Source organism: Oncorhynchus kisutch, linkage group LG1 (assembly GCF_002021735.2).
Source record: "Oncorhynchus kisutch isolate 150728-3 linkage group LG1, Okis_V2, whole genome shotgun sequence".
NCBI lineage: Eukaryota > Metazoa > Chordata > Actinopteri > Salmoniformes > Salmonidae > Oncorhynchus > Oncorhynchus kisutch.
The window spans coordinates 3,350,265-3,377,104 of NC_034174.2; the positions used below are offsets into that span (position 1 = coordinate 3,350,265).

Genomic DNA, 26,840 nt, shown 5'->3' on the forward strand with positions numbered 1-26,840 from the left:
TCTATTGCTGCTGCTGTATCTATTGCTGCTGCTGTATCTATTGCTGCTGCTGTATCTATTGCTGCTGCTGTATCTATTGCTGCTGCTGTATCTATTGCTGCTGCTGTATCTATTGCTGCTGCTGTATCTATTGCTGCTGCTGCTGTATCTATTGCTGCTGCTGTATCTATTGCTGCTGCTGTATCTATTGCTGCTGCTTTATCTATTGCTGCTGCTGCTGCTGTATCTATTGCTGCTGCTGCTGTATCTATTACTGCTGCTGTAACTATTGCTGCTGCTGCTGTATCTATTGCTGCTGCTGCTGTATCTATTGCTGCTGCTGCTGTAACTATTACTGCTGCTGCTGTATCTATTGCTGCTGCTGTATCTATTGCTGCTGCTGCTGTAACTATTGCTGCTGCTGCTGTATCTATTGCTGCTGCTGCTGTATCTATTGCTGCTGCTGTATCTATTGCTGCTGCTGCTGTATCTATTGCTGCTGCTGCTGTATCTATTGCTGCTGCTGCTGTATCTATTGCTGCTGCTGCTGTATCTATTGCTGCTGCTGCTGTATCTATTGCTGCTGCTGCTGTAACTATTGCTGCTGCTGCTGTATCTATTGCTGCTGCTGCTGTAACTATTGCTGCTGCTGTATCTATTGCTGCTGCTGTAACTATTGCTGCTGCTGTATCTATTGCTGCTGCTGTAACTATTGCTGCTGCTGTAACTATTGCTGCTGCTGTATCTATTGCTGCTGCTGCTGTATCTATTGCTGCTGCTGTATCTATTGCTGCTGCTGTAACTATTGCTGCTGCTGTATCTATTGCTGCTGCTGTAACTATTGCTGCTGCTGTATCTATTGCTGCTGCTGTATCTATTGCTGCTGCTGCTGTAACTATTGCTGCTGCTGCTGTATCTATTGCTGCTGCTGCTGTATCTATTGCTGCTGCTGCTGTATCTATTGCTGCTGCTGCTGTATCTATTGCTGCTGGACAACATGCTCTGCTGTATCTATTGCTGCTGCTGCTGTAACTATTGCTGCTGCTGTATCTATTGCTGCTGCTGCTGTATCTATTGCTGCTGCTGTATCTATTGCTGCTGCTGCTGTATCTATTGCTGCTGCTGTATCTATTGCTGCTGCTGTATCTATTGCTGCTGCTGTATCTATTGCTGCTGCTGCTGTATCTATTACTGCTGCTGTATCTATTGCTGCTGCTGTAACTATTACTGCTGCTGTATCTATTGCTGCTGCTGCTGTATCTATTGCTGCTGCTGTATCTATTGCTGCTGCTGCTGTATCTATTGCTGCTGCTGCTGTATCTATTGCTGCTGCTGTATCTATTGCTGCTGCTGTATCTATTGCTGCTGCTGCTGTATCTATTGCTGCTGCTGCTGTATCTATTGCTGCTGCTGCTGCTGTAACTATTGCTGCTGCTGCTGTATCTATTGCTGCTGCTGTATCTATTGCTGCTGCTGTATCTATTGCTGCTGCTGCTGCTGTATCTATTGCTGCTGCTGCTGTATCTATTGCTGCTGCTGCTGTATCTATTGCTGCTGCTGTATCTATTGCTGCTGCTGTATCTATTGCTGCTGCTGTATCTATTGCTGCTGCTGTATCTATTGCTGCTGCTGTATCTATTGCTGCTGCTGTATCTATTGCTGCTGCTGTATCTATGCTGCTGCTGTATCTATTGCTGCTGCTGTATCTATTGCTGCTGCTGTATCTATTGCTGCTGCTGTATCTATTGCTGCTGCTGTATCTATTGCTGCTGCTTTATCTATTGCTGCTGCTGCTGCTGTATCTATTGCTGCTGCTGCTGTATCTATTACTGCTGCTGTAACTATTGCTGCTGCTGCTGTATCTATTGCTGCTGCTGCTGTATCTATTGCTGCTGCTGCTGTAACTATTACTGCTGCTGCTGTATCTATTGCTGCTGCTGTATCTATTGCTGCTGCTGCTGTAACTATTGCTGCTGCTGCTGTATCTATTGCTGCTGCTGCTGTATCTATTGCTGCTGCTGTATCTATTGCTGCTGCTGCTGTATCTATTGCTGCTGCTGCTGTATCTATTGCTGCTGCTGCTGTATCTATTGCTGCTGCTGCTGTATCTATTGCTGCTGCTGCTGTATCTATTGCTGCTGCTGCTGTAACTATTGCTGCTGCTGCTGTATCTATTGCTGCTGCTGCTGTAACTATTGCTGCTGCTGTATCTATTGCTGCTGCTGTAACTATTGCTGCTGCTGTATCTATTGCTGCTGCTGTAACTATTGCTGCTGCTGTAACTATTGCTGCTGCTGTATCTATTGCTGCTGCTGCTGTATCTATTGCTGCTGCTGTATCTATTGCTGCTGCTGTAACTATTGCTGCTGCTGTATCTATTGCTGCTGCTGTAACTATTGCTGCTGCTGTATCTATTGCTGCTGCTGTATCTATTGCTGCTGCTGCTGTAACTATTGCTGCTGCTGCTGTATCTATTGCTGCTGCTGCTGTATCTATTGCTGCTGCTGCTGTATCTATTGCTGCTGCTGCTGTATCTATTGCTGCTGCTGTATCTATTGCTGCTGCTGCTGTATCTATTGCTGCTGCTGCTGTAACTATTGCTGCTGCTGTATCTATTGCTGCTGCTGTATCTATTGCTGCTGCTGCTGTATCTATTGCTGCTGCTGTATCTATTGCTGCTGCTGTATCTATTGCTGCTGCTGCTGTATCATGTTGTTGTATCATTAGTAGTTCACTAAACTACAGAGCATGTTGTCCTGCTATAGTAGTTCACTAAACTGCAGAGCATGTTGTCCTGTTATAGTAGTTCACTAAACTACAGAGCATGTTGTCCTGCTATAGTAGTTCACTAAACTGCAGAGGATGTTGTCCTGCTATAGTAGTTCACTAAACTGCAGAGCATGTTGTCCTGCTATAGTAGTTCACTAAACTACAGAGCATGTTGTCCAGGCCCTCTATAGTAGTTCACTAAACTACAGAGCATGTTGTCCTGCTATAGTAGTTCACCAAACTGCAGAGCATGTTGTCCTGCTATAGTAGTTCACTAAACTACAGAGCATGTTGTCCTGCTATAGTAGTTCACTAAACTGCAGAGCATGTTGTCCTGCTATAGTAGTTCACTAAACTACAGAGCATGTTGTCCTGCTATAGTAGTTCACTAAACTACAGAGCATGTTGTCCTGCTATAGTAGTTCACTAAACTACAGAGCATGTTGCCCTACTATAGTAGTTCACTAAACTACACAGCATGTTGTCCAGGCCTTCTATAGTAGTTTACTAAACTACAGAGCATGTTGTCCAGGCCCTCTATATTAGTTCACTAAACTACAGAGCATGTTGTCCTGCTATAGTAGTTCACTAAACTACAGAGCATGTTGTCCAGCCCTACTATAGTAGTTCACTAAACTACAGAGCATGTTGTCCTGCTATAGTAGTTCACTAAACTACAGAGCATGTTGTCCAGCCCTACTATAGTAGTTCACTAAACTACAGAGCATGTTGTCCTGCTATAGTAGTTCACTAAACTACAGAGCATGTTGTCCTGCTATAGTAGTTCACTAAACTGCAGAGGATGTTGTCCTGCTATAGTAGTTCACTAAACTACAGAGCATGTTGTCCTGCTATAGTAGTTCACTAAACTACAGAGCATGTTGTCCTGCTATAGTAGTTCACTAAACTACAGAGCATGTTGTCCTGCTATAGTAGTTCACTAAACTACAGAGCATGTTGTCCTGCTATAGTAGTTCACTAAACTACAGAGCATGTTGTCCTGCTATAGTAGTTCACTAAACTGCAGAGCATGTTGTCCTGTTATAGTAGTTCACTAAACTACAGAGCATGTTGTCCTGCTATAGTAGTTCACTAAACTGCAGAGCATGTTGCCCTGCTATAGTAGTTCACTAAACTGCAGAGCATGTTGTCCTGCTATAGTAGTTCACTAAACTACAGAGCATGTTGTCCAGGCCCTCTATATTAGTTCACTAAACTACAGAGCATGTTGTCCTGCTATAGTAGTTCACTAAACTACAGAGCATGTTGTCCAGCCCTACTATAGTAGTTCACTAAACTACAGAGCATGTTGTCCTGCTATAGTAGTTCACTAAACTACAGAGCATGTTGTCCTGCTATAGTAGTTCACTAAACTACAGAGCATGTTGTCCTGCTATAGTAGTTCACTAAACTACAGAGCATGTTGTCCTGCTGTAGTAGTTCACTAAACTACAGAGCATGTTGTCCTGCTATAGTAGTTCACTAAACTACAGAGCATGTTGTCCAGGCCCTCTATAGTAGTTCACTAAACTACAGAGCATGTTGTCCTGCTATAGTAGTTCACTAAACTGCAGAGCATGTTGTCCTGTTATAGTAGTTCACTAAACTACAGAGCATGTTGTCCTGCTATAGTAGTTCACTAAACTGCAGAGGATGTTGTCCTGCTATAGTAGTTCACTAAACTGCAGAGCATGTTGTCCTGCTATAGTAGTTCACTAAACTACAGAGCATGTTGTCCAGGCCCTCTATAGTAGTTCACTAAACTACAGAGCATGTTGTCCTGCTATAGTAGTTCACCAAACTGCAGAGCATGTTGTCCTGCTATAGTAGTTCACTAAACTACAGAGCATGTTGTCCTGCTATAGTAGTTCACTAAACTGCAGAGCATGTTGTCCTGCTATAGTAGTTCACTAAACTACAGAGCATGTTGTCCTGCTATAGTAGTTCACTAAACTACAGAGCATGTTGTCCTGCTATAGTAGTTCACTAAACTACAGAGCATGTTGTCCTGCTATAGTAGTTCACTAAACTACAGAGCATGTTGCCCTACTATAGTAGTTCACTAAACTACACAGCATGTTGTCCAGGCCTTCTATAGTAGTTTACTAAACTACAGAGCATGTTGTCCAGGCCCTCTATATTAGTTCACTAAACTACAGAGCATGTTGTCCTGCTATAGTAGTTCACTAAACTACAGAGCATGTTGTCCAGCCCTACTATAGTAGTTCACTAAACTACAGAGCATGTTGTCCAGGCCCTCTATATTAGTTCACTAAACTACAGAGCATGTTGTCCTGCTATAGTAGTTCACTAAACTGCAGAGGATGTTGTCCTGCTATAGTAGTTCACTAAACTACAGAGCATGTTGTCCTGCTATAGTAGTTCACTAAACTACAGAGCATGTTGTCCTGCTATAGTAGTTCACTAAACTACAGAGCATGTTGTCCTGCTATAGTAGTTCACTAAACTACAGAGCATGTTGTCCTGCTATAGTAGTTCACTAAACTACAGAGCATGTTGTCCTGCTATAGTAGTTCACTAAACTGCAGAGCATGTTGTCCTGTTATAGTAGTTCACTAAACTACAGAGCATGTTGTCCTGCTATAGTAGTTCACTAAACTGCAGAGCATGTTGCCCTGCTATAGTAGTTCACTAAACTGCAGAGCATGTTGTCCTGCTATAGTAGTTCACTAAACTACAGAGCATGTTGTCCAGGCCCTCTATATTAGTTCACTAAACTACAGAGCATGTTGTCCTGCTATAGTAGTTCACTAAACTACAGAGCATGTTGTCCAGCCCTACTATAGTAGTTCACTAAACTACAGAGCATGTTGTCCTGCTATAGTAGTTCACTAAACTACAGAGCATGTTGTCCTGCTATAGTAGTTCACTAAACTACAGAGCATGTTGTCCTGCTATAGTAGTTCACTAAACTACAGAGCATGTTGTCCTGCTATAGTAGTTCACTAAACTGCAGAGCATGTTGTCCTGCTATAGTAGTTCACTAAACTACAGAGCATGTTGTCCTGCTATAGTAGTTCACTAAACTACAGAGCATGTTGTCCTGCTATAGTAGTTCACTAAACTACAGAGCATGTTGTCCTACTATAGTAGTTCACTAAACTACAGAGCATGTTGTCCTGCTATAGTAGTTCACTAAACTACAGAGCATGTTGTCCTGCTATAGTAGTTCACTAAACTACAGAGCATGTTGTCCTGTTATAGTAGTTCACTAAACTACAGAGCATGTTGTCCTGCTATAGTAGTTCACTAAACTACAGAGCATGTTGTCCTGCTATAGTAGTTCACTAAACTACAGAGCATGTTGTCCTGCTATAGTAGTTCACTAAACTACAGAGCATGTTGTCCTGCTATAGTAGTTCACCAAACTGCAGAGCATGTTGTCCTGCTATAGTAGTTCACTAAACTGCAGAGCATGTTGTCCTGCTATAGTAGTTCACTAAACTACAGAGCATGTTGTCCTGCTATAGTAGTTCACTAAACTACAGAGCATGTTGTCCAACCCTGCTACAGAGGTTCAGTAAACTACAGTAGTTCACTAAACTACACAGTATGTTGTCCATTGAAGTTGTTGTCTCTAGCTCTTTTGATATCGTATCAGATTAAAAAGGAATAATAACAAGGTTTGTGGAAGTTTGAAAGGGTTTGATCCACTTTAGGACACACACACACACACACACACACACACACACACACACACACACACACACACACACACACACACACACACACACACACACACACACACACACACTAACCTTCGAAGCACAGTGATTCCTGTGTGAGTACTGCCACCTTCCGGTAATTTGGAGGTAATGCAGGAGCAGGCAGACTGGTGGTGGAGATTGTGAGACGAAAGACACTGCTGACTTTCAAAACGAATACTCAAAATCTAAAACTGACCTTTAATCAAACCCTTAACTCTAACCCTAACCCTATACTTAACCAATTCTGGAATTATATATCGGTTTGCAGTTCAGGAGTGTCCGTATAGTGTTTCCCGTGGAGATTGAAATATATATGAGCATCAGCACAGAGGCGTTCCCTAATCTACATATGCAAATACATGCTAGAACGCGCCAATAGAATGTCGCTAGGTGGTGTTTGGCTCTGGTCACTATGATGAATTTGCATCCATTGGAAAACGACAGGCGGTTGTCTCTATCTTGGGTTAGTTATAGAAATATTTGAAAAGCACAGAAAGTGGCATTTAGTTTTTTTTTTTTACATCCTTCCACACACCAACTGAAGCGTAACGTTAACACTCTAAAGGAGATTACAATCACATAGGATGGATCCTCTTTAAAAACACGACGGCCCCACTCCATTACACACTTCACACCCAGTAGGTGGCGGTGACGCGCAGTTACTCTAGTTTGCCAGCTGCTTGGAGAGTAGAGTAAGAATTCAACAAGAAGTAGAGAAACATGGCAGAGAAAGTGAGTGGTGAAATGTCGGAAGACAGTTCGGACTCCGCTGCTGCGGTGTCGCAAGACCTTCGGAGTGTTCTGGTCACCAGCGTTCTGAACCTAGAGAAGCTGGATAAAGATCTGTACAGGTAGCATACATTTAGCATACTGTTAGCTGGAGATAGATCTGTACAGGCAGCATACATTTAGCATACTGTTAGCTGGAGATAGATCTGTACAGGCAGCATACATTTAGCATACTGTTAGCTGGAGATAGATCTGTACAGGCAGCATACATTTAGCATACTGTAAGCTGGAGATAGATCTGTACAGGTAGCATACTGTAAGCTGGAGATAGATCTGTACAGGTAGCATACTGTTAGCTGGAGATAGATCTGTACAGGCAGCATACATTTAGCATACTGTAAGCTGGAGATAGATCTGTACAGGTAGCATACTGTAAGCTGGAGATAGATCTGTACTGGTAGCATACTGTTAGCACACTTTTAGCATACTGTTAACTGGAGATGGATCTGTACAGGTAGCATACTGGTAGCATACTGCCCAACACTCACCTTTGGCCTGCTATTTTTATTTATTTATTTTACCTTTATTTAACTAGGCAAGTCAGTTAAGAACAAATTCTTATTTTCAATGACTGCCTAGGAACAGTGGGTTAACTGCCTGTTCAGGGGCAGAACGACCTTGTCAGCTCAGGGATTTGAACTTGCAACCTTTCAATTACTAGTCCAACACTCTAACCACTGCCGCCCCCCTATTAACAGATCAGTACAGCTAGCTAACTACTGCTTGACATTCACCTCTTTTGTTGTTTAGTTGTACTATGGCAATGTCAAGTTTGGGGAATTATGGTTCTCTCTCTCTCTCTCTCTCTCTCTCTGCGCGTGCGTGTGCGTGTGCGCCGCGTTACAGAGGGACTCACCACTGGGTACCCCGTACCCGTCGTCTGTTTGGGGGTCAGATTATTGGCCAGGCCCTGGTGGCTGCAGCAGAGTCTGTTGGGGAAAACGTTTTGGCTCACTCTCTCCATTGCTACTTTGTACGGGCAGGTGAGGAGCTGACATTGTCAACATTAGCACAACACTACCATAGCATTACCATAATATTACAACAATACCACAACACTACCATACCATAGCATTACCATAATATTACAACAATACCACAACACTACCATTGCATTACCATAATATCAAATCAAATGTATTTATATAGCCCTTCGTACATCAGCTGATATCTCAAAGTGCTGTACAGAAACCCAGCCTAAAACCCCAAACAGCAAGCAATGCAGGTGTAGAAGCACGGTGGCTAGGAAAAACTCCCTAGAAAGGCCAAAACCTAGGAAGAAACCTAGAGAGGAACCAGGCTGTGGGGTGGCCAGTCCTCTTCTGGCTGTGCCGGGTGGAGATTATAACAGAACATGGCCAAGATGTTCAAATGTTCATAAATGACCAGCATGGTCGAATAATAAGGCAGAACAGTTGAAACTGGAGCAGCAGCACAGTCAGGTGGAAGTTGAAACTGGAGCAGCAGCACGGCCAGGTGGACTGGGGACAGCAAGGAGTCATCATGTCAGGTAGTCCTGGGGCATGGTCCTAGGGCTCAGGTCCTCCGAGAGAGAGAAAGAAAGAGAGAATTAGAGAGAACATATGTGGGGTGGCCAGTCCTCTTCTGGCTGTGCCGGGTGGAGATTATAACAGAACATGGCATTACAACAACCATAATATTACAACAACCATAATATTACAACAATACCACAACACTACCATAGCATTACCATAATATTACAACAATACCACAACACTACCATAGCATTACCATAATATTACAACAATACCACAACTCCACCATAGCATTACCATAATATTACAACAATACCACAACTCTACCATAGCATTACCATAATATTACAACAATACCACAACTCAATACCACAACAGATTATACAGTCAACATTACCACAACATGCCACAGATTATACAGTCAACATTACCACAACATGCCACAGATTATACAGTCACCGTTTCCACAACATCCCACAGATTATACAGTCAACATTACCACAACATGCCACAGATTATACAGTCAACATTACCACAACATGCCACAGATTATACAGTCACCGTTTCCACAACATGCCACAGATTATACACCCAACATTACCACAACATGCCACAGATTATACACTCAACATTACCACAACATGCCGCAGATTATACAGTCACTGTATACACTACCCCATAATGACACACTACCCCATAAATACACACTGCCGGGGCGGCAGGGTAGCCTAGTGGTTAGAGCATTGGACTAGTAACTGAAAGGTTGTAAATTCAAATCCCCGAGCTAACAAGGTACAAAATCTGTCGTTCTGCCCCTGAACAGGCAGTTAACCCACTTTCTAGGCCGTCATTGAAAATATAATTTGTTCTTAACTGACTTGCCTAGTTAAATAAAGGTAAAATAAAAAAATACAAAATGTATGACACACTACCCCATAAATACACACTACCCCATAAATACACACTACCCCATAAATACACACTACCCCATAATGACACACTACCCCATAATGACACACTACCCCATAATGACACACTACCCCATAATGACACACTACCCCATAATGACACACTACCCCATAATGACACACTACCCCATAATGACACACTACCCCATAATGACACACTACCCCATAATGACACACTACCCCATAAATACACACTACCCCATAATGACACACTACCCCATAATGACACACTACCCCATAATGACACACTACCCCATAAATACACACATAACCCCCCATAATGACACACTACCCCATAAATACACACTACCCCATAATGACACACTACCCCATAATGACACACTACCCCATAATGACACACTACCCCATAATGACACACTACCCCATAATGGACACACTACCCCATAATGACACACTACCCCATAATGACACACTACCCCATAATGACACACTACCCCATAATGACACACTACCCCATAATGACACACTACCCCATAATGACACACTACCCCATAATGACACACTACCCCATAATGACACCACAATACCCCATAATGACACCACAATACCCCATAATGACACCACAATACCCCATAATGACACCACAATACCCCATAATGACACCACAAAACCCCATAATGACACCACAAAACCCCATAATGACACCACAATACCCCATAATGACACCACAAAACCCCATAATGACACCACAATACCCCATAATGACACCACAAAACCCCATAATGACACCACAAAACCCCATAATGACACCACAAAACCCCATAATGACACCACAATACCCCATAATGACACCACAATACCCCATAATGACACCACAATACCCCATAATGACACCACAATACCCCATAATGACACCACAATACCCCATAATGACACCACAATACCCCATAATGACACCACAAAACCCCATAATGACACCACAAAACCCCATAATGACACCACAATACCCCATAAAGACTTCACAATACCCCATAATGACTCAATACCCCATAATGACTGTACCCAAACAATTTGAACTTCTACTTTTAAAAATCCACCTCTCTAAAAACAAGTCTCTCACCGTTGCCGCCTGCTATAGACCACACTCTGCCCCCAGCTGTGCTCTGGACACCATATGTGAACTGATTGCCCCCCATCTATCTTCAGAGCTCGTGCTGCTAGGCGACCTAAACTGGAACATGCTTAACACCCCAGCCATCCTACAATCTAAACTTGATGCCCTCAATCTCACACAAATTATCAATGAACCTACCAGGTACCCCCCCAAAGCCTTAAACACGGGCACCCTCATAGATATCATCCTAACCAACTTGCCCTCTAAATACACCTCTGCTGTCTTCAACCAAGATCTCAGCGATCACTGCCTCATTGCCTGCATCCGTAATGGGTCAGCGGTCAAACGACCTCCACTCATCACTGTAAAACGCTCCCTGAAACACTTCAGCGAGCAGGCCTTTCTAATCGACCTGGCCGGGGTATCCTGGAAGGATATTGATCTCATCCCGTCAGTAGAGGATGCCTGGATATTTTTGTTAAATGCCTTCCTAACCATCTTAAATAAACATGCCCCATTTAAGAAATTTAGAACCAGGAACAGATATAGCCCTTGGTTCTCCCCAGACCTGACTGCCCTTAACCAACACAAAAACATCCTATGGCGTTCTGCATTAGCATCGAACAGCCCCCGTGATATGCAGCTGTTCAGGGAAGCTAGAAACCATTATACACAGGCAGTTAGAAAAGCCAAGGCTAGCTTCTTCAAGCAGAAATTTGCTTCCTGCAACACTAACTCAAAAAAGTTCTGGGACACTGTAAAGTCCATGGAGAATAAGAACACCTCCTCCCAGCTGCCCACTGCACTGAAGATAGGAAACACTGTCACCACTGATAAATCCACCATAATTGAGAATTTCAATAAGCATTTTCTACGGCTGGCCATGCTTTCCACCTGGCTACTCCTACCCCGGTCAACAGCACTGCACCCCCAACAGCAACTCGCCCAAGCCTTCCCCATTTCTCCTTCTCCCAAATCCGTTCATCTGATGTTCTGAAAGAGCTACAAAATCTGGACCCCTACAAATCAGCCGGGCTAGACAATCTGGAGCCTTTCTTTCTAAAATTATCTGCAGAAATTGTTGCCACCCCTATTACTAGCCTGTTCAACCTCTCTTTCGTGTCGTCTGAGATTCCCAAAGATTGGAAAGCAGCTGCGGTCATCCCCCTCTTCAAAGGGGGGGACACTCTTGACCCACACTGCTACAGACCTATATCTATCCTACCATGCCTTTCTAAGTTCTTCGAAAGCCAAGTCAACAAACAGATTACCGACCATTTCGAATCTCACCATACCTTCTCTGCAATCTGGTTTCAGAAAGCCAAGTCAACAAACAGATTACCGACCATTTCGAATCTCACCATACCTTCTCTGCAATCTGGTTTCAGAAAGCCAAGTCAACAAACAGATTACCGACCATTTCGAATCTCACCATACCTTCTCTGCAATCTGGTTTCAGAGCTGGTCATGGGTGCACCTCAGCCACGCTCAAGGTCCTAAACGATATCTTAACTGCCATCGATAAGAAACACTACTGTGCAGCCGTATTCATTGATCTGGCCAAGGCTTTCGACTCTGTCAATCACCACATCCTCATCGGCAGACTCGACAGCCTTGGTTTCTCAAATGATTGCCTCGCCTGGTTCACCAACTACTTCTCTGATAGAGTTCAGTGTGTCAAATCGGAGGGTCTGCTGTCCGGACCTCTGGCATTCTCTATGGGGGTGCCACAGGGTTCAATTCTTGGACCGACTCTCTTCTCTGTATACATCAATGAGGTCGCTCTTGCTGCTGGTGAGTCCCTGATCCACCTCTACGCAGATGACACCATTCTGTATACTTCCGGCCCTTCTTTGGACACTGTGTTAACAACCCTCCAGGCAAGCTTCAATGCCATACAACTCTCCTTCCGTGGCCTCCAATTGCTCTTAAATACAAGTAAAACTAAATGCATGCTCTTCAACCGATCGCTACCTGCACCTACCCGCCTGTCCAACATCACTACTCTGGACGGCTCTGACTTAGAATACGTGGACAACTACAAATACTTAGGTGTCTGGTTAGACTGTAAACTCTCCTTCCAGACCCATATCAAACATCTCCAATCCAAAGTTAAATCTAGAATTGGCTTCCTATTTCGCAACAAAGCATCCTTCACTCATGCTGCCAAACATACCCTTGTAAAACTGACCATCCTACCAATCCTCGACTTTGGCGATGTCATTTACAAAATAGCCTACAATACCCTACTCAACGAATTGGATGCAGTCTATCACAGTGCAATCCGTTTTGTCACCAAAGCCCCATATACTACCCACCATTCCGACCTGTACGCTCTCGTTGGCTGGCCCTCGCTTCATACTCGTCGCCAAACCCACTGGCTCCATGTCATCTACAAGACCCTGCTAGGTAAAGTCCCCCCTTATCTCAGCTCGCTGGTCACCATAGCATCTCCCACCTGTAGCACACGCTCCAGCAGGTATATCTCTCTAGTCACCCCCAAAACCAATTCTTTCTTTGGCCGCCTCTCCTTCCAGTTCTCTGCTGCCAATGACTGGAACGAACTACAAAAATCTCTGAAACTGGAAACACTTATCTCCCTCACTAGCTTTAAGCACTAACTGTCAGAGCAGCTCACAGATTACTGCACCTGTACATAGCCCACCTATAATTTAGCCCAAACAACTACCTCTTTCCCAACTGTATTTAATTAAATTATTTATTTTGCTCCTTTGCACCCCATTATTTTTATTTCTACCTTGCAAAACTACCATTCCAGTGTTTTACTTGCTATATTGTATTTACTTTGCCACCATGGCCTTTTTTGCCTTTACCTCCCTTCTCACCTCATTTGCTCACATCATATATAGACTTGTTTATACTGCATTATTGACTGTATGTTTGTTTTACTCCATGTGTAACTCTGTGTCGTTGTATCTGTCGAACTGCTTTGCTTTATCTTGGCCAGGTCGCAATTGTAAATGAGAACTTGTTCTCAACTTGCCTACCTGGTTAAATAAAGGTGAAATAAAAAAATAATTAAAATGACACCACAATACCTCATAATGACATCACAATACCCCATAATGACATCACAATACCCCATAATGACACCACAATACCCCATAATGACACCACAATACCCCATAATGACACCACAATACCCCATAATGACACCACAATACCCCATAATGACATCACAATACCCTATAATGACTCAATACCCCATAATGGCACAATAACTCATAATGACACCACAATACCCCATAATGGCTCAATACCTCATAATGACACCACAATACCCCATAATGACTCAATACCTCATAATGACACCACAATACCCCATAATGACATCACAATACCCCATAATGACACCACAATACCCCATAATGACACCACAATACCCCATAATGACATCCCAATATCCCATAATGACATCCCAATATCCCATAATGACTTCACAATACCCCATAATGGCACAATACCCTATAATGACTTCACAATACCCCATAATGACACCACAATACCCCATAATGACATCCCAATACCCCATAATGACACAACAGTACCCCATAATGACATCACAATACCCTATAATGACTCAATACCCCATAATGGCACAATACCTCATAATGACACCACAATACCCCATAATGACTCAATACCCCATAATGACATTACAATACCCCATAATGACATTACAATACCCCATAATGACATCACAATACCCCATAAAGACTTCACAATACCCCATAATGGCACAATACCCTATAATGACTTCACAACACCCTATAATGACTTCACAACACCCTATAATGACTTCACAATACCCCATAATGACTCAATACCCCAAATGACACAATACCCCATAATGACCCAATACCCTATAATGACTTTACAATACCCCATAATGACTCAATACCCCATAATGACACACTACCCCAAAATGACACAATACCCCATAATGGGGTTGTCACAGGAATTTCATAATTCCTATATGTGTTAATTAACCAATTCACTTTGAAATCACTCTGTCTGTTTCTAATGCCTTATTAAAATGAGATAATAGTATTTATTCTCGGAGAGCGCTGCCATAGAACCACGTACAACAGTTTATATACTGTATAAAATATGTTGTCATTGGTTATAGAATGAATCTCCTCCTCTCGACCAAGACAAAGCAGGTTCAAAAGTTTATTCCAACCCTCTAGCGCACACTCATGACACACACACTATATCAAGATTAACTTCTGAAGTCTCACCATTATCTATCACTATTTAGCAGACAGTTCCAGATACGGAAACCCTGGAGAGGCTCTCGCTGTCTTATCTAAACGCCCCAGAGTTATAGTTGAGTCGGTTCAACATAGGTTAATGATCCTTTTTGCTTACTTACAACCCATTCCTCCCCAACCTAGTTGGAATGGTGATTATTATGTTTGATTACTCCTTGTTCAGGCTACATAATCTCTTCCTTATGAACTAACTTTATTAATCAGATATAATAAAACAGGGTAGAGTTTAATTAGTTATAGTTCTATTTAAATGTAGAAATTGTTTAGTCATTATTCATAAAATTCCTAACAGGAGTGTAAATACTTTGTGAATGCACTGTATCTAGTGTAAAGGTAATGGGGCGAACTCAGTGGAGTTCAATGTCATGCGTCTGCTTTTCGGCATGGCGTTTCTTCGGCTCGGCAGGCCTGGAGGAGGTGTGCAGCCTAACCTATAACCTCTGACCTAAACCTTCCTAACATATAGCCCTACCTCTCTCCTCTGGCCTGTGTGCCAGGAGACCCCAAGGTGCCAGTGCTGTACCAGGTGGAGAGGACCAGGGACGGTCGTAGTTTCAGCGTGCGGTCAGTGAAGGCCATCCAATACGGTCAGCCCATCCTCATCTGCCAGGCCTCCTTCCACAGTAACCAGCCCTCTCCTCTGCAGCACCAGTTCACCATGCCCTCTGTCCCCCCTCCTGAAGACCTGCTGACGGGGGAGGAACTCATACAGCTCTACCTCAGGTAACAACAGTGTTATATCCAGGGGTTGGAAACAAACTTATTTTCCTTTCGTTCTGATCAGAACCACTATTCTTTTTCTTTTCGTTCCACAGTTCCGACCAGCAAAATAAAGTTCTGAACCGTTCAAACAATCAAAGTTGTTTTATATCGTTCCTTTGTTCCTTTTTAAACCTCTGAAATATATATTTATAATGGTCCTGGTTCTGTGTAACTCAGTTGGTAGGACATGGCAATGCCAAGGGTTCACTCTGAACTGATCCTATCCACATTCTGTGTGTGTGTGTGTTCCAGTAAGCCAAACTTGGCTGAGAAAGCCAAACAGGGCCTGAACAAGCTGCTAGCTGACGAGGTTCCCATAGAGATTAAACCTGTCAATCCTCCAGACTTCTACCGCTGCGTTGCCATGGAACCCAAGAAGCTGTACTGGGTGCGCGCTAAAGGCCACATCGGTAAGATAAAGAGCCTGTGTATGACTCTAACCCAGGGCTGCCCTTCCCTCTTCCTGGAGATCTACAGTCCTGTGGTTTTCAGTCCAACCCTAACCTACCATACCTGGTTCAGGTATTGGTAAGCAGCTAATTAAGCCGCTAATTATTCACTCCAAATTAGGGTTGGCGTGAATCTACAGGAGGGTAGCTCAGCAGGAAGAGAGTTGGGCAGTCCTACTCTAACCGGCCCTGCTCAGACCCTCCCTGCTCTGACCCCCCCTGCTCTGACCCTCCCTTCTCTGACCCCCCCTGCTCTGACCCTCCCTTCTCTGACCCTCCCTGCTCTGACCCCCCCTTCTCTGACCCCCCCTTCTCTGACCCCCCCTTCTCTGACCCTCCCTGCTCTGACCCTCCCTGCTCTGACCCTCCCTTCTCTGACCCTCCCTGCTCTGACCCTCCCTTCTCTGACCCCCCCTTCTCTGACCCTCCCTGCTCTGACCCCCCCTGCTCTGACCCCCCCTGCTCTGACCCCCCCTGCTCTGACCCTCCCTGCTCTGACCACTCTGCCAGAGGGAGATGCAGTAAGCTGTGTGTGTTGCCCCAGGTAAAGGTGATATGAAGCTCCACTGCTGTGTGGCAGCCTATGTGTCAGACTATTCGTTCCTGGACACTGCTCTCCTGCCCTACCCCGGGCAGCGCGCCACTTTCTTAGCCTCTCTGGATCACGCCATGTGGTTCCACAACACCTTCAGGGCAGACGAATGGATGCTCTACGAGACTGAGAGCTCTTGGACTGGTATGGACACATATACACACACACACCCACTCACCCACACACTTCCCACCCACTCACACACACACTTCCCACCCACTCACACACACACACATAGAGAGACAGGTATGGACACACAGAGACACATATACTCACGCACGCGGACACGCAAAGTTACGGGCAGCAGCATTCCAACTGGTTCTCTGTGTTAGTCTTCCCACATGCTAACGTACGTGTGTGTGTCCACCAGGGGGCAGCAGAGGGCTGGTTCAGGGACGTCTGTGGAGGAGAGATGGGGTGCTGGCTGCCAGCTGTGCCCAGGAGGGGGTACTCAGGGTGAAGGCCTTGACGACCAGCGCCGTGACGAACGAGAGCAAGCTATAACCATGACAACCTTTTAAATGGCTGATGAAGCCATGTAGAGTCAGGAGACTGGCTGCGTTTACACAGGCAGCCCAAATATGATCTCTTTTCTGCCAATTGTTTTTTTGACCAATCACATCAGATCTCTTCACATATATTTGTCAGAGCTAATATAATTGGTCAAAAGACCAATTAGTGAAAACAAGTCTAATTAGAGACACCCTGCTGACAAACGGCTGGTGGCCACGGTGTGTTAGTGATCACCTGCTGGGTGTTGATGAACGGCTGCTGGCCACGGTGTGTTAGTGATCACCTGCTGGGTGTTGATGAACGGTTCAACCTCCTCACCAGCCTACATCCCCAGCCTACATCCCCAGCCTCCATCCCCAGCCTACATCCCCAGCCTACATCCCCAGCCTACATCCCCAGCCTTCAACTTCAGCCTCCATCCCCAGCCTTCAACTTCAGCCTCCATCCCCAGCCTTCAACTTCAGCCTCCATCCCCAGCCTTCAACTTCAGCCTACATCCCCAGCCTTCATCCCCTGCCTCCATCCCCAGCCTTCAACTTCAGCCTCCATCCCCAGCCTCCATCCCCAGCCTTCACCCCCTTCTGCATCTACAATCTACTGAACCATGTGGTGATGATTATAATGAGTTGATTCTGACTGAATAGATTTTCTGATCAAGATAAAGATTTCCATATATATGAACTATTTTATATTTAATTATTTTACCTTTTTAAATTATTTGATAATTGTTGTTTCTATTTGTTGTGTCCATTGTGGTTCCATAAGCTTCCCTTATTAATTGTTCATATTTCAATAATGTCTATCTTTTCAGGAATGTACAGGAAATGTACAGTCAGGTCCAGTAATTATTGACATCCTTGATAAAGATGAGCAACAAAGACTGTATAAAATAAATCATTGAAATATTGAGCTATATTGTATGCAAAAAATGTAATTTGTTATTTTATCCTAGAGATTTTGTTTAACAAGTAATAAAAAATCTCAAAAAGATAGGGGTTGAAATTATTGGCACCCTTGTTTTCAATACTCTAGCACCCTCCCCTTGTGAGGATAATGACACTGAGCTTTTCTCTAACATGTTTTATGAGACTAGAACACGTGTTCTCCAATCAGATTCTGTATGGAGGAATAGACCATTCTGATTGGAGAACACATTGGGAGGGATCTTCGTCTGTGCTTATTGACTGCTCTCTTCAATCCAAACCGCAGGTTCAAGTCTGGAGACTGCGTTGATCATTGCAAAATGTTGATTTTGTGGTCAATTAACCATTTCTTTATAGATTTTGATTAGCGCTTGGGGTGTAAAACCCACCACTGGTGTGCCTGGCCAAAGAGCTCCATTCTCTTGTCATCTGATCACAGCACCGGTTCCAATCCAAGTGCAGAATGTTGTTTATCAAACTCCAGCCAGTGCTGTGGTCAGATGGCATGAAAATAAAAACATTTGGCCACGCATACCAGTGGTGAGTTTGGCATTGATGTTATGGGGCTATTTTGCTTCCACTGGTCCCCGGGGCTCTTGTTAAGGTCAACGGCATCATGAACTTTATCCTGTACCAGGACATTTTAGCCTGGTTGCCAGGTTGTTTTTTTTTACCCTGCTGTAGGTTTTCACTCCAAGTGGATCTTCCAGCAAGTTCTGTGTGGATGGAATGGATGTAAACTGAACAAAAATATAAACTCTTTTTTTCAATTATTTTTTAAAATATAAATGCAACAATGATTTTACTGAGTTACAGTTCATAAAAGGAAATTAGTCAATTGAAATAAATCCATTAGACCCTAATCTATAGATTTCACATGACTGGGCAGGGGAGCCAGGCCCAGACAATCAGAATGAGTTTTTCCACACAAAAGGGCTTTCTTACAGACAAATACTCAACACCCTCCCATCCCCCCTCAGACGATCCTGCAGAAGAAGATGCCAGATGTGGAGGTCCTGGGCTGGCGTGGTTACACATGGTCTGAGGAGAAGATGCCAGATGTGGAGGTCCTGGGCTGGTGTGGTTACACATGGTCTGAGGAGAAGATGCCAGATGTGGAGGTCCTGGGCTGGTGTGGTTACACATGGTCTGAGGAGAAGATGCCAGATGTGGAGGTCCTGGGCTGGCGTGGTTACACATGGTCTGAGGAGAAGATGCCAGATGTGGAGGTCCTGGGCTGGCGTGGTTACACGTGGTCTGAGGTGAAGATGCCAGATGTGGAGGTCCTGGGCTGGTGTGGTTACACGTGGTCTGAGGTGAAGATGCCAGATGTGGAGGTCCTGGGCTGGTGTGGTTACACATGGTCTGAGGAGAAGATGCCAGATGTGGAGGTCCTGACCAATTGTCTGGCAACAGCTCTGGTGGACATTCCTGAGACTGACAAAGCTTCTATCTCAAGGCCATCAGACTATTAAACAACTTCTATCTCAAGGCCATCAGACTGTTAAACAGCTTCTATCTCAAGGCCATCAGACTGTTAAACAGCCGCCACTAACATTGAGTGGCTGCTGCCAACACACTGACTCAACTCCAGCCACTTTAATAATGGAAATTGATGTAAAAATTTTATCACGAGACACTTTAAACAATGCCACTTAATATAATGTTTACATACCCTAAATTACTCATCTCATATGTATATACTGTACTCGATACCATCTACTGCATCTTGCCTATGCCGTTCTGTACCATCACTCATTCATATATCTTTATGTACATATTCTTTATCCCTTTACACTTGTGTGTATAAGACAGTAGTTTTGGAATTGTTAGGTTAGATTACTCGTTGTTTATTACTGCATTGTCGGAACTAGGAGCACAAGCATTTCGCTACACTCGCATTAACATCTGCTAACCATGTGTATGCGACAAATAAAATTTGATTTGATTTGCAGTCAACATACCAAATGCACGCTCCCTCAAAACTTGAGACATCTGTGGCATTGTGTTGTGTGACAAAACTGCACATTTTAGAGTGGCCTTTTATTTTCCCCAGCACAAGGTGCACCTGTGTAATGATCATGCTGTTTAAATCAGCTTCTTGATATGCCACACCTGTCAGGTGAATGGATTATCTTGGCAAAAGATAAATGCTCACTAACAGGGATGTAAACAAAATTTGAGAGAAACACGCTTTTTGTGCATATGGACCATTTCTGGGATCTTTTATTTCAGCTCATGAAACATGGGACCAACACTTTACATGTTGCCTCTATATTTTTGTCCAGTGTGGAACAAGGGTGTCAAACTCATTCCACGAAGGGTCGAGTGTCTGCAGGTTTTGATTTTTCTCTTTCAATTAAGACGTAGACAACCAGGTGAGGGGAGTTGTTTATTACTTAGCGAACCAGCAGACGCTCGGCCCTCTGCGGAATGAGTTTGACACGTGATGTAGACTACAACAGCATCTGATAATGTGAGCATCCCAAATGGCATCCTATTCTCACAGGGCTCTGGTCAACAGTAGTGCACTGTGTAGGGAATAGGGCTCTGGTCAAAAGTAGTGCACTATATAGGGAATAGGGCTCTGGTCAAAAGTAGTGCACTATATAGGGAATAGGGCTTTGGTCAACGGTAGTGCACTATTTAGAGAATAGGGCTCTGGTCAACAGTAGTGCACTATTTAGAGAATAGGGCTCTGGTCAACAGTAGTGCACTATTTAGAGAATAAGGCTCTGATCAACAGTAGTGCACTATTTAGAGAATAAGGCTCTGGTCAACAGTAGTGCACTATTTAGAGAATAAGGCTCTGGTCAACAGTAGTGCACTATTTAGAGAATAAGGCTCTGGTCAACAGTAGTGCACTATTTAGAGAATAAGGCTCTGGTCAACAGTAGTGCACTATTTAGAGAATAAGGCTCTGGTCAACAGTAGTGCACTATTTAGAGAATAAGGCTCTGGTCAACAGTAGTGCACTATTTAGAGAATAAGGCTCTGGTCAACAGTAGTGCACTATTTAGAGAATAAGGCTTTGGTCAACAGTAGTGCACTATTTAGAGAATAAGGCTCTGGTCAACAGTAGTGCACTATTTAGAGAATAAGGCTCTGGTCAACAGTAGTGCACTATCTAGGGAATAGGGCTCTGGTCAATCGTAGTGCACTATATAGGGAATAGGGCTCTGGTCAACCGTAGTGCACTATGTAGGGAATAGGGCTCTGGTCAACCGTAGTGCACTATATTGGGAATAGGGTGCCATTTGGGATGCTCTTATTGTCATGATGGAGATGGAGTGTTGTATGTCAGTGAACAATTATTTTTGTCCCCAAAGATAATCTAGTTTTTTAGCCCAGGACTAACTTCAGGCCTAATCTGTGTCAGGGAAACCAGCCCTATCCTTAAAGGGGCAATCTGCAGTTCAAAGCAGCTGTTTTGGTAATAGTTTAGGGAAGGGGTTGGAGAGATAACCACCTTTATCAAACTCAAAGACAGAGCTATGGATGCCATGAATGACTGTCAATGATAGACATAGTTTTAACCATGCCTTAAGGCTACACTGCCTGTGTTTACAATTGTATTGTTTATAAACCATGGGGTAAAACAAGCTGATTGTTTTTGCGTTCTGATGGGGTACAACAGTTGAACTAAACTCATGAGGCATGTATAAATTACATTCTTCAAGAATCAATGGGAATATATAATTAATGGGCAAATATATAAATCATTCGCAGATTGCCCCTTTAATGTCCTTAATCTTGTATGAGCTCAGCTAAAATGTAAAAAAAAGGTCGCATTTTATATGAATTTTGCCATAATATCAGACAAACATGTCACTGTATCCTACGAACACCATCCCTCTCCTCTACGTTGGCACACATGCTCACGCAGAGAGGGAGCTAGAGGTGGACAGAGAGAGGGGGACGGAGAGAGAGAGACGCGTCACTGATGGATATATTATCTTCTTCCCGTTCCCTCTCGGGTCGCCTACTCAACGAAGATGTGGTTGGTTGTCAAACCGAATTAATTATCCGTTACTACCCATTACCGACTACCGCTGGATGTTCTGCTCGTGGTGACCTTGTATCTCTCCGACGCTGAGAACATTCTCAATATTGTATTTTCTTTCCCGACCGTTTTAGCTTGCCTGTCTCCAGTCTGTAGTCTGTCTCCATCTCCATGGCTACCTCGAATGTGCTGGAGGAGTCCTGCCTGCTGCAGAGAGTCAGATCTCACAGCGACCCGAGCAGCATCATCGTGGAACCTCGTGTCGCCGGAGCTACCGGAGCACAGCGTACTGCAGCAGGTTGGTGACTATCACTCATCACGGCTTGTCTGTCTGATTTCTATAGTAGTCCGTCCCTGATTCTACATTTCAGAAAATCCTGGCCGTGTTGTGTTGGATGTAGGCTGTGTTGCAACATGAGTTGTGTTTTTTCGCCTCCCGGTTGAGTGACGGTGTCCGCGGCACACTGCGAACATCAATGGTGATCATCCATGGGAGTGCGTTTGAATTTCGTATAAAACAAATATAGCCTCATAAATACATTCATTTTTCCTGAAAAACATGCATTATTAGCCATGAATAGTAACGTGTTATTTATATAAACTATAGGCTATACAAGCCTCCACAGACAAGCTGTGAATACAGGAGCCTAGTAATGTATTGGAGTGTTTGCATGAGAGAGCAGAAAACGACAGTGGAAAATACAGTCCCTCCAGGATTTTGTGGGGATTGTTTAGGCCACTACAGCATATAACCTATAGATACTTGTTTTAATATACAGTGCATTCGGAAAGTATTCAGACCCATTCCCCTTTTTCACGTTTTTTTGCATTATAGCCTTATTCAAAAATGTATTCAATTGTTTATTTTCCTCCTCAATCTACACACAATACCCAATAATGACAAAGTGAAAAGCAGAACTGAAATAACTTATTTCCATAAGCATTCAGACCCTTTGCTATGAGACTTGAAATTGAGCTCAGGTGAATCCTGTTTCCATTGATCATCCTTGAGATGTTTCTACAACTTGAATGGAGTCCACCTGTGGTAAATTCAATTGATTTGGACATGATTTGGAAAGGCACACATCTGTCTCTATAAGGCTCCACAGTTGACAGTGCATGTCAGAGCAAAAAAACAAGCCATGAGGTCGAAGGAATTGTCCGTAGCGCTCCGAGACAGAATTGTGTCGAGGCACAGATCTGGGGAAGGGTACCAACACATTTCTGCAGCATTGAAGGTCCCCAAGAACACAGTGGCCTCCATCATTCTTAAATGGAAGAAGTTTGGAACCACCAAGACTCTTCCTAGAGCTTTTCGCACGGCCAAACTGAGATATCAGGGGGAAAGGGATTGATGGTCACTCTGACAGAGCTCCAGAGTTCCTCTGTGGAAATGGGAGAACCTTCTAGAAGGACAACCATCTCTGCGGCAGTCCACAAATCAGGTCTTTGTGGTAAAGTGGCCAGACGGAAGCCACTCCTCAGAAACAGGCATATAACAGCCCGCTTGGAGTTTGCCAAAGGACTCGCAGACCGCAGAAACAAGATTCTCTGATCTGATGAAAACAAGATGGAACTCTTTGGCCTGAATGCCAACCTCATATCTGGAGGAAACCTGGCACCATCCCTACGGTGAAGCAAGGTGGTGGCAGCATCAACATCTGAGGTCAAATGAAACCAGGGTTTGGGTCAATTATATTTCAATTCAGTGACAACAATGACAACAGAACCTGTGAAGAGCTGAACATACCATAAGAGTATAGGGAGCGTATTTGGGCGGCAGGTAGCCTAGTGGTTAGAGAGTTGGGCCAGTAACCGAAAGGTTGCTATATCAAATTCCTGAGCTGACAAGGTAAAAATCTGTCATTCTACCCCTGAACAAGGCAGTTAACCCACTGTTCCTAGACCGTCATTGTAAATAAGAATTTGTTCTTAACTGACTTGCCTCGTTAAATAAAGAAAATGGAGCAGAACCCATGATCCAGTAGAGAAACAGAAAGGGGACTCAATCAAACATATTGTGGGGGTAAACCTGGTGTGATACGTTTTCATTTCCTGTCCCTGACAGTTGTTCCAGACTATTGTACTCTTATTTAAACTAAACACACACACACACACACACACACACACACACACACACACACACACACACAGCTCCCAGGTGGTGTAGTAATAGAATAGTGTTAACAGCTCAGTGTTTTGCTATAGAGCAACAGTACAGCTGATGACCATACAGGTGTGCCTTGTCAAAAGTTAATTTGTGCAATTTGAGCAAATCAGTTGTGTTGTGACAAGGTAGGGGTGGTATACAGAACATAGCCCTATTTGGTAAAAGACCAAGACGTGACTCACCACCTGGATTCGGTCTTATGTAGCCACATTTTAATTTCAGTTTTTTACATTGGATAAAAGACTCAGAGCTACGTATGTCATAGACTGCATTTGAGGAAACAATGGGAAAGTAATTCTGCTTTGAAAGTTGATCAACTTGTAAACTCACTTTTGAGAAAATCGTCTTTCAATGTTTTGGTACTACTATTGGAGAGCCCTTCTTTGTCCCCACCCATTCAGCATCGTTCACACCCTCTTAAGCCTTAGCCCTGCCCATTCAGCATGGTTCACACCCTCTTAAGCCTTAGCCCCGCCCATTCAGCATGGTTCACACCCTCTTAAGCCTTAGCCCCGCCCATTCAGCATTGTTCACACCCTCTTAAGCCTTAGCCCCACCCATTCAGCATTGTTCACACCCTCTTAAGCCTTAGCCCCACCCATTCAGCATGGTTCACACCCTCTTAAGCCTTAGCCCCACCCATTCAGCATGGTTCACACCCTCTTAAGCCTTAGCCCCACCCATTCAGCATGGTTCACACCCTCTTAAGCCTTAGCCCCACCCATTCAGCATTGTTCACACCCTCTTAAGCCTTAGCCCCACCCATTCAGCATGGTTCACACCCTCTTAAGCCATAGCCCCACCCATTCAGCATTGTTCACACCCTCTTAAGCCTTAGCCCCACCCATTCAGCATTGTTCACACCCTCTTAAGCCTTAGCCCCACCCATTCAGCATTGTTCACACCCTCTTAACCCTTAGCCTCACCCATTCAGCATGGTTCACACCCTCTTAAGCCTTAGCCCCACCCATTCAGCATTATTCACACCCTCTTAAGCCTTAGCCCCACCCATTCAACATTGTTCACACCCTCTTAAGCCTTAGCCCCACCCATTCAGCATTGTTCACACCCTCTTAAGCCTTAGCCCCACCCATTCAGCATTGTTCACACCCTCTTAAGCCTTAGCCCCACCCATTCAGCATTGTTCACACCCTCTTAAGCCTTAGCCCCACCCATTCAGCATTGTTCACACCCTCTTAAGCCTTAGCCCCACCCATTCAGCATTGTTCACACCCTCTTAAGCCTTAGCCCCACCCATTCAGCATGGTTCACACCCTCTTAAGCCTTAGCCCCACCCATTCAGCATTATTCACACCCTCTTAAGCCTTAGCCCCACCCATTCAGCATTGTTCACACCCTCTTAAGCCTTAGCCCCACCCATTCAGCATTGTTCACACCCTCTTAAGCCTTAGCCCCACCCATTCAGCATGGTTCACACCCTCTTAAGCCTTAGCCCCACCCATTCAGCATTGTTCACACCCTCTTAAGCCTTAGCCCCACCCATTCAGCATTGTTCACACCCTCTTAAGCCTTAGCCCCACCCATTCAGCATGGTTCACACCCTCTTAAGCCTTAGCCCCACCCATTCAGCATTATTCACACCCTCTTAAGCCTTAGCCCCACCCATTCAGCATTGTTCACACCCTCTTAAGCCTTAGCCCCACCCATTCAGCATTGTTCACACCCTCTTAAGCCTTAGCCCCACCCATTCAGCATGGTTCACACCCTCTTAAGCCTTAGCCCCACCCATTCAGCATTGTTCACACCCTCTTAAGCCTTAGCCCCACCCATTCAGCATTGTTCACACCCTCTTAAGCCTTAGCCCCACCCATTCAGCATGGTTCACACCCTCTTAAGCCTTAGCCCCACCCATTCAGCATGGTTCACACCCTCTTAAGCCTTAGCCCCACCCATTCAGCATGGTTCACACCCTCTTAAGCCTTAGCCCCACCCATTCAGCATTGTTCACACCCTCTTAAGCCTTAGCCCCACCCATTCAGCATGGTTCACACCCTCTTAAGCCTTAGCCCCACCCATTCAGCATGGTTCACACCCTCTTAAGCCTTAGCCCCACCCATTCAGCATGGTTCACACCCTCTTAAGCCTTAGCCCCACCCATTCAGCATTGTTCACACCCTCTTAAGCCTTAGCCCCACCCATTCAGCATTGTTCACACCCTCTTAAGCCTTAGCCCCACCCATTCAGCATGGTTCACACCCTCTTAAGCCTTAGCCCCACCCATTCAGCATTGTTCACACCCTCTTAAGCCTTAGCCCCACCCATTCAGCATTGTTCACACCCTCTTAAGCCTTAGCCCCACCCATTCAGC

General features: G+C 44.4%; 2 protein-coding genes across 2 annotated transcripts in view; both read left to right on the forward strand.

Moving 5' to 3' along the window:
- Nucleotides 1–7,152: 7,152 nt before the first annotated feature.
- acot8 (acyl-CoA thioesterase 8) lies at nt 7,153–18,405 on the forward strand. Its single transcript, XM_031789716.1, has 6 exons — nt 7,153–7,327; nt 8,112–8,248; nt 15,597–15,822; nt 16,114–16,271; nt 16,855–17,046; nt 17,273–18,405. The coding sequence occupies exons 1-6, from the start codon at nt 7,197–7,199 to the stop codon at nt 17,404–17,406; spliced, it is 978 nt and encodes a 325-aa protein (XP_031645576.1). The 5' UTR covers nt 7,153–7,196; the 3' UTR covers nt 17,407–18,405.
- A 3,785-nt stretch (nt 18,406–22,190) lies between these two features.
- Nucleotides 22,191–26,840, forward strand: part of LOC109886311 (phosphatase and actin regulator 3) — a 147,274-nt gene continuing 142,624 nt past the window's right edge. The window contains exon 1 of the mRNA XM_031790365.1: nt 22,191–22,639. Within this exon, the coding sequence (XP_031646225.1) occupies nt 22,513–22,639 (127 nt within the window). The 5' untranslated portion in view covers nt 22,191–22,512. The remainder of the gene's footprint in view (nt 22,640–26,840) is intronic.

Excerpts from the sequence above, each read along its gene's own strand:
- acot8 (XM_031789716.1), top strand. The coding sequence starts at position 7,197 with ATGGCAGAGAAAGTGAGTGGTGAAATGTCGGAAGACAGTTCGGACTCC. Across the intron at positions 8,249-15,596 it reads TTGCTACTTTGTACGGGCAG|GAGACCCCAAGGTGCCAGTG; the intron begins GTGAGGAGCTGA and ends CCTGTGTGCCAG. Across the intron at positions 15,823-16,113 it reads CTCATACAGCTCTACCTCAG|TAAGCCAAACTTGGCTGAGA; the intron begins GTAACAACAGTG and ends TGTGTGTTCCAG.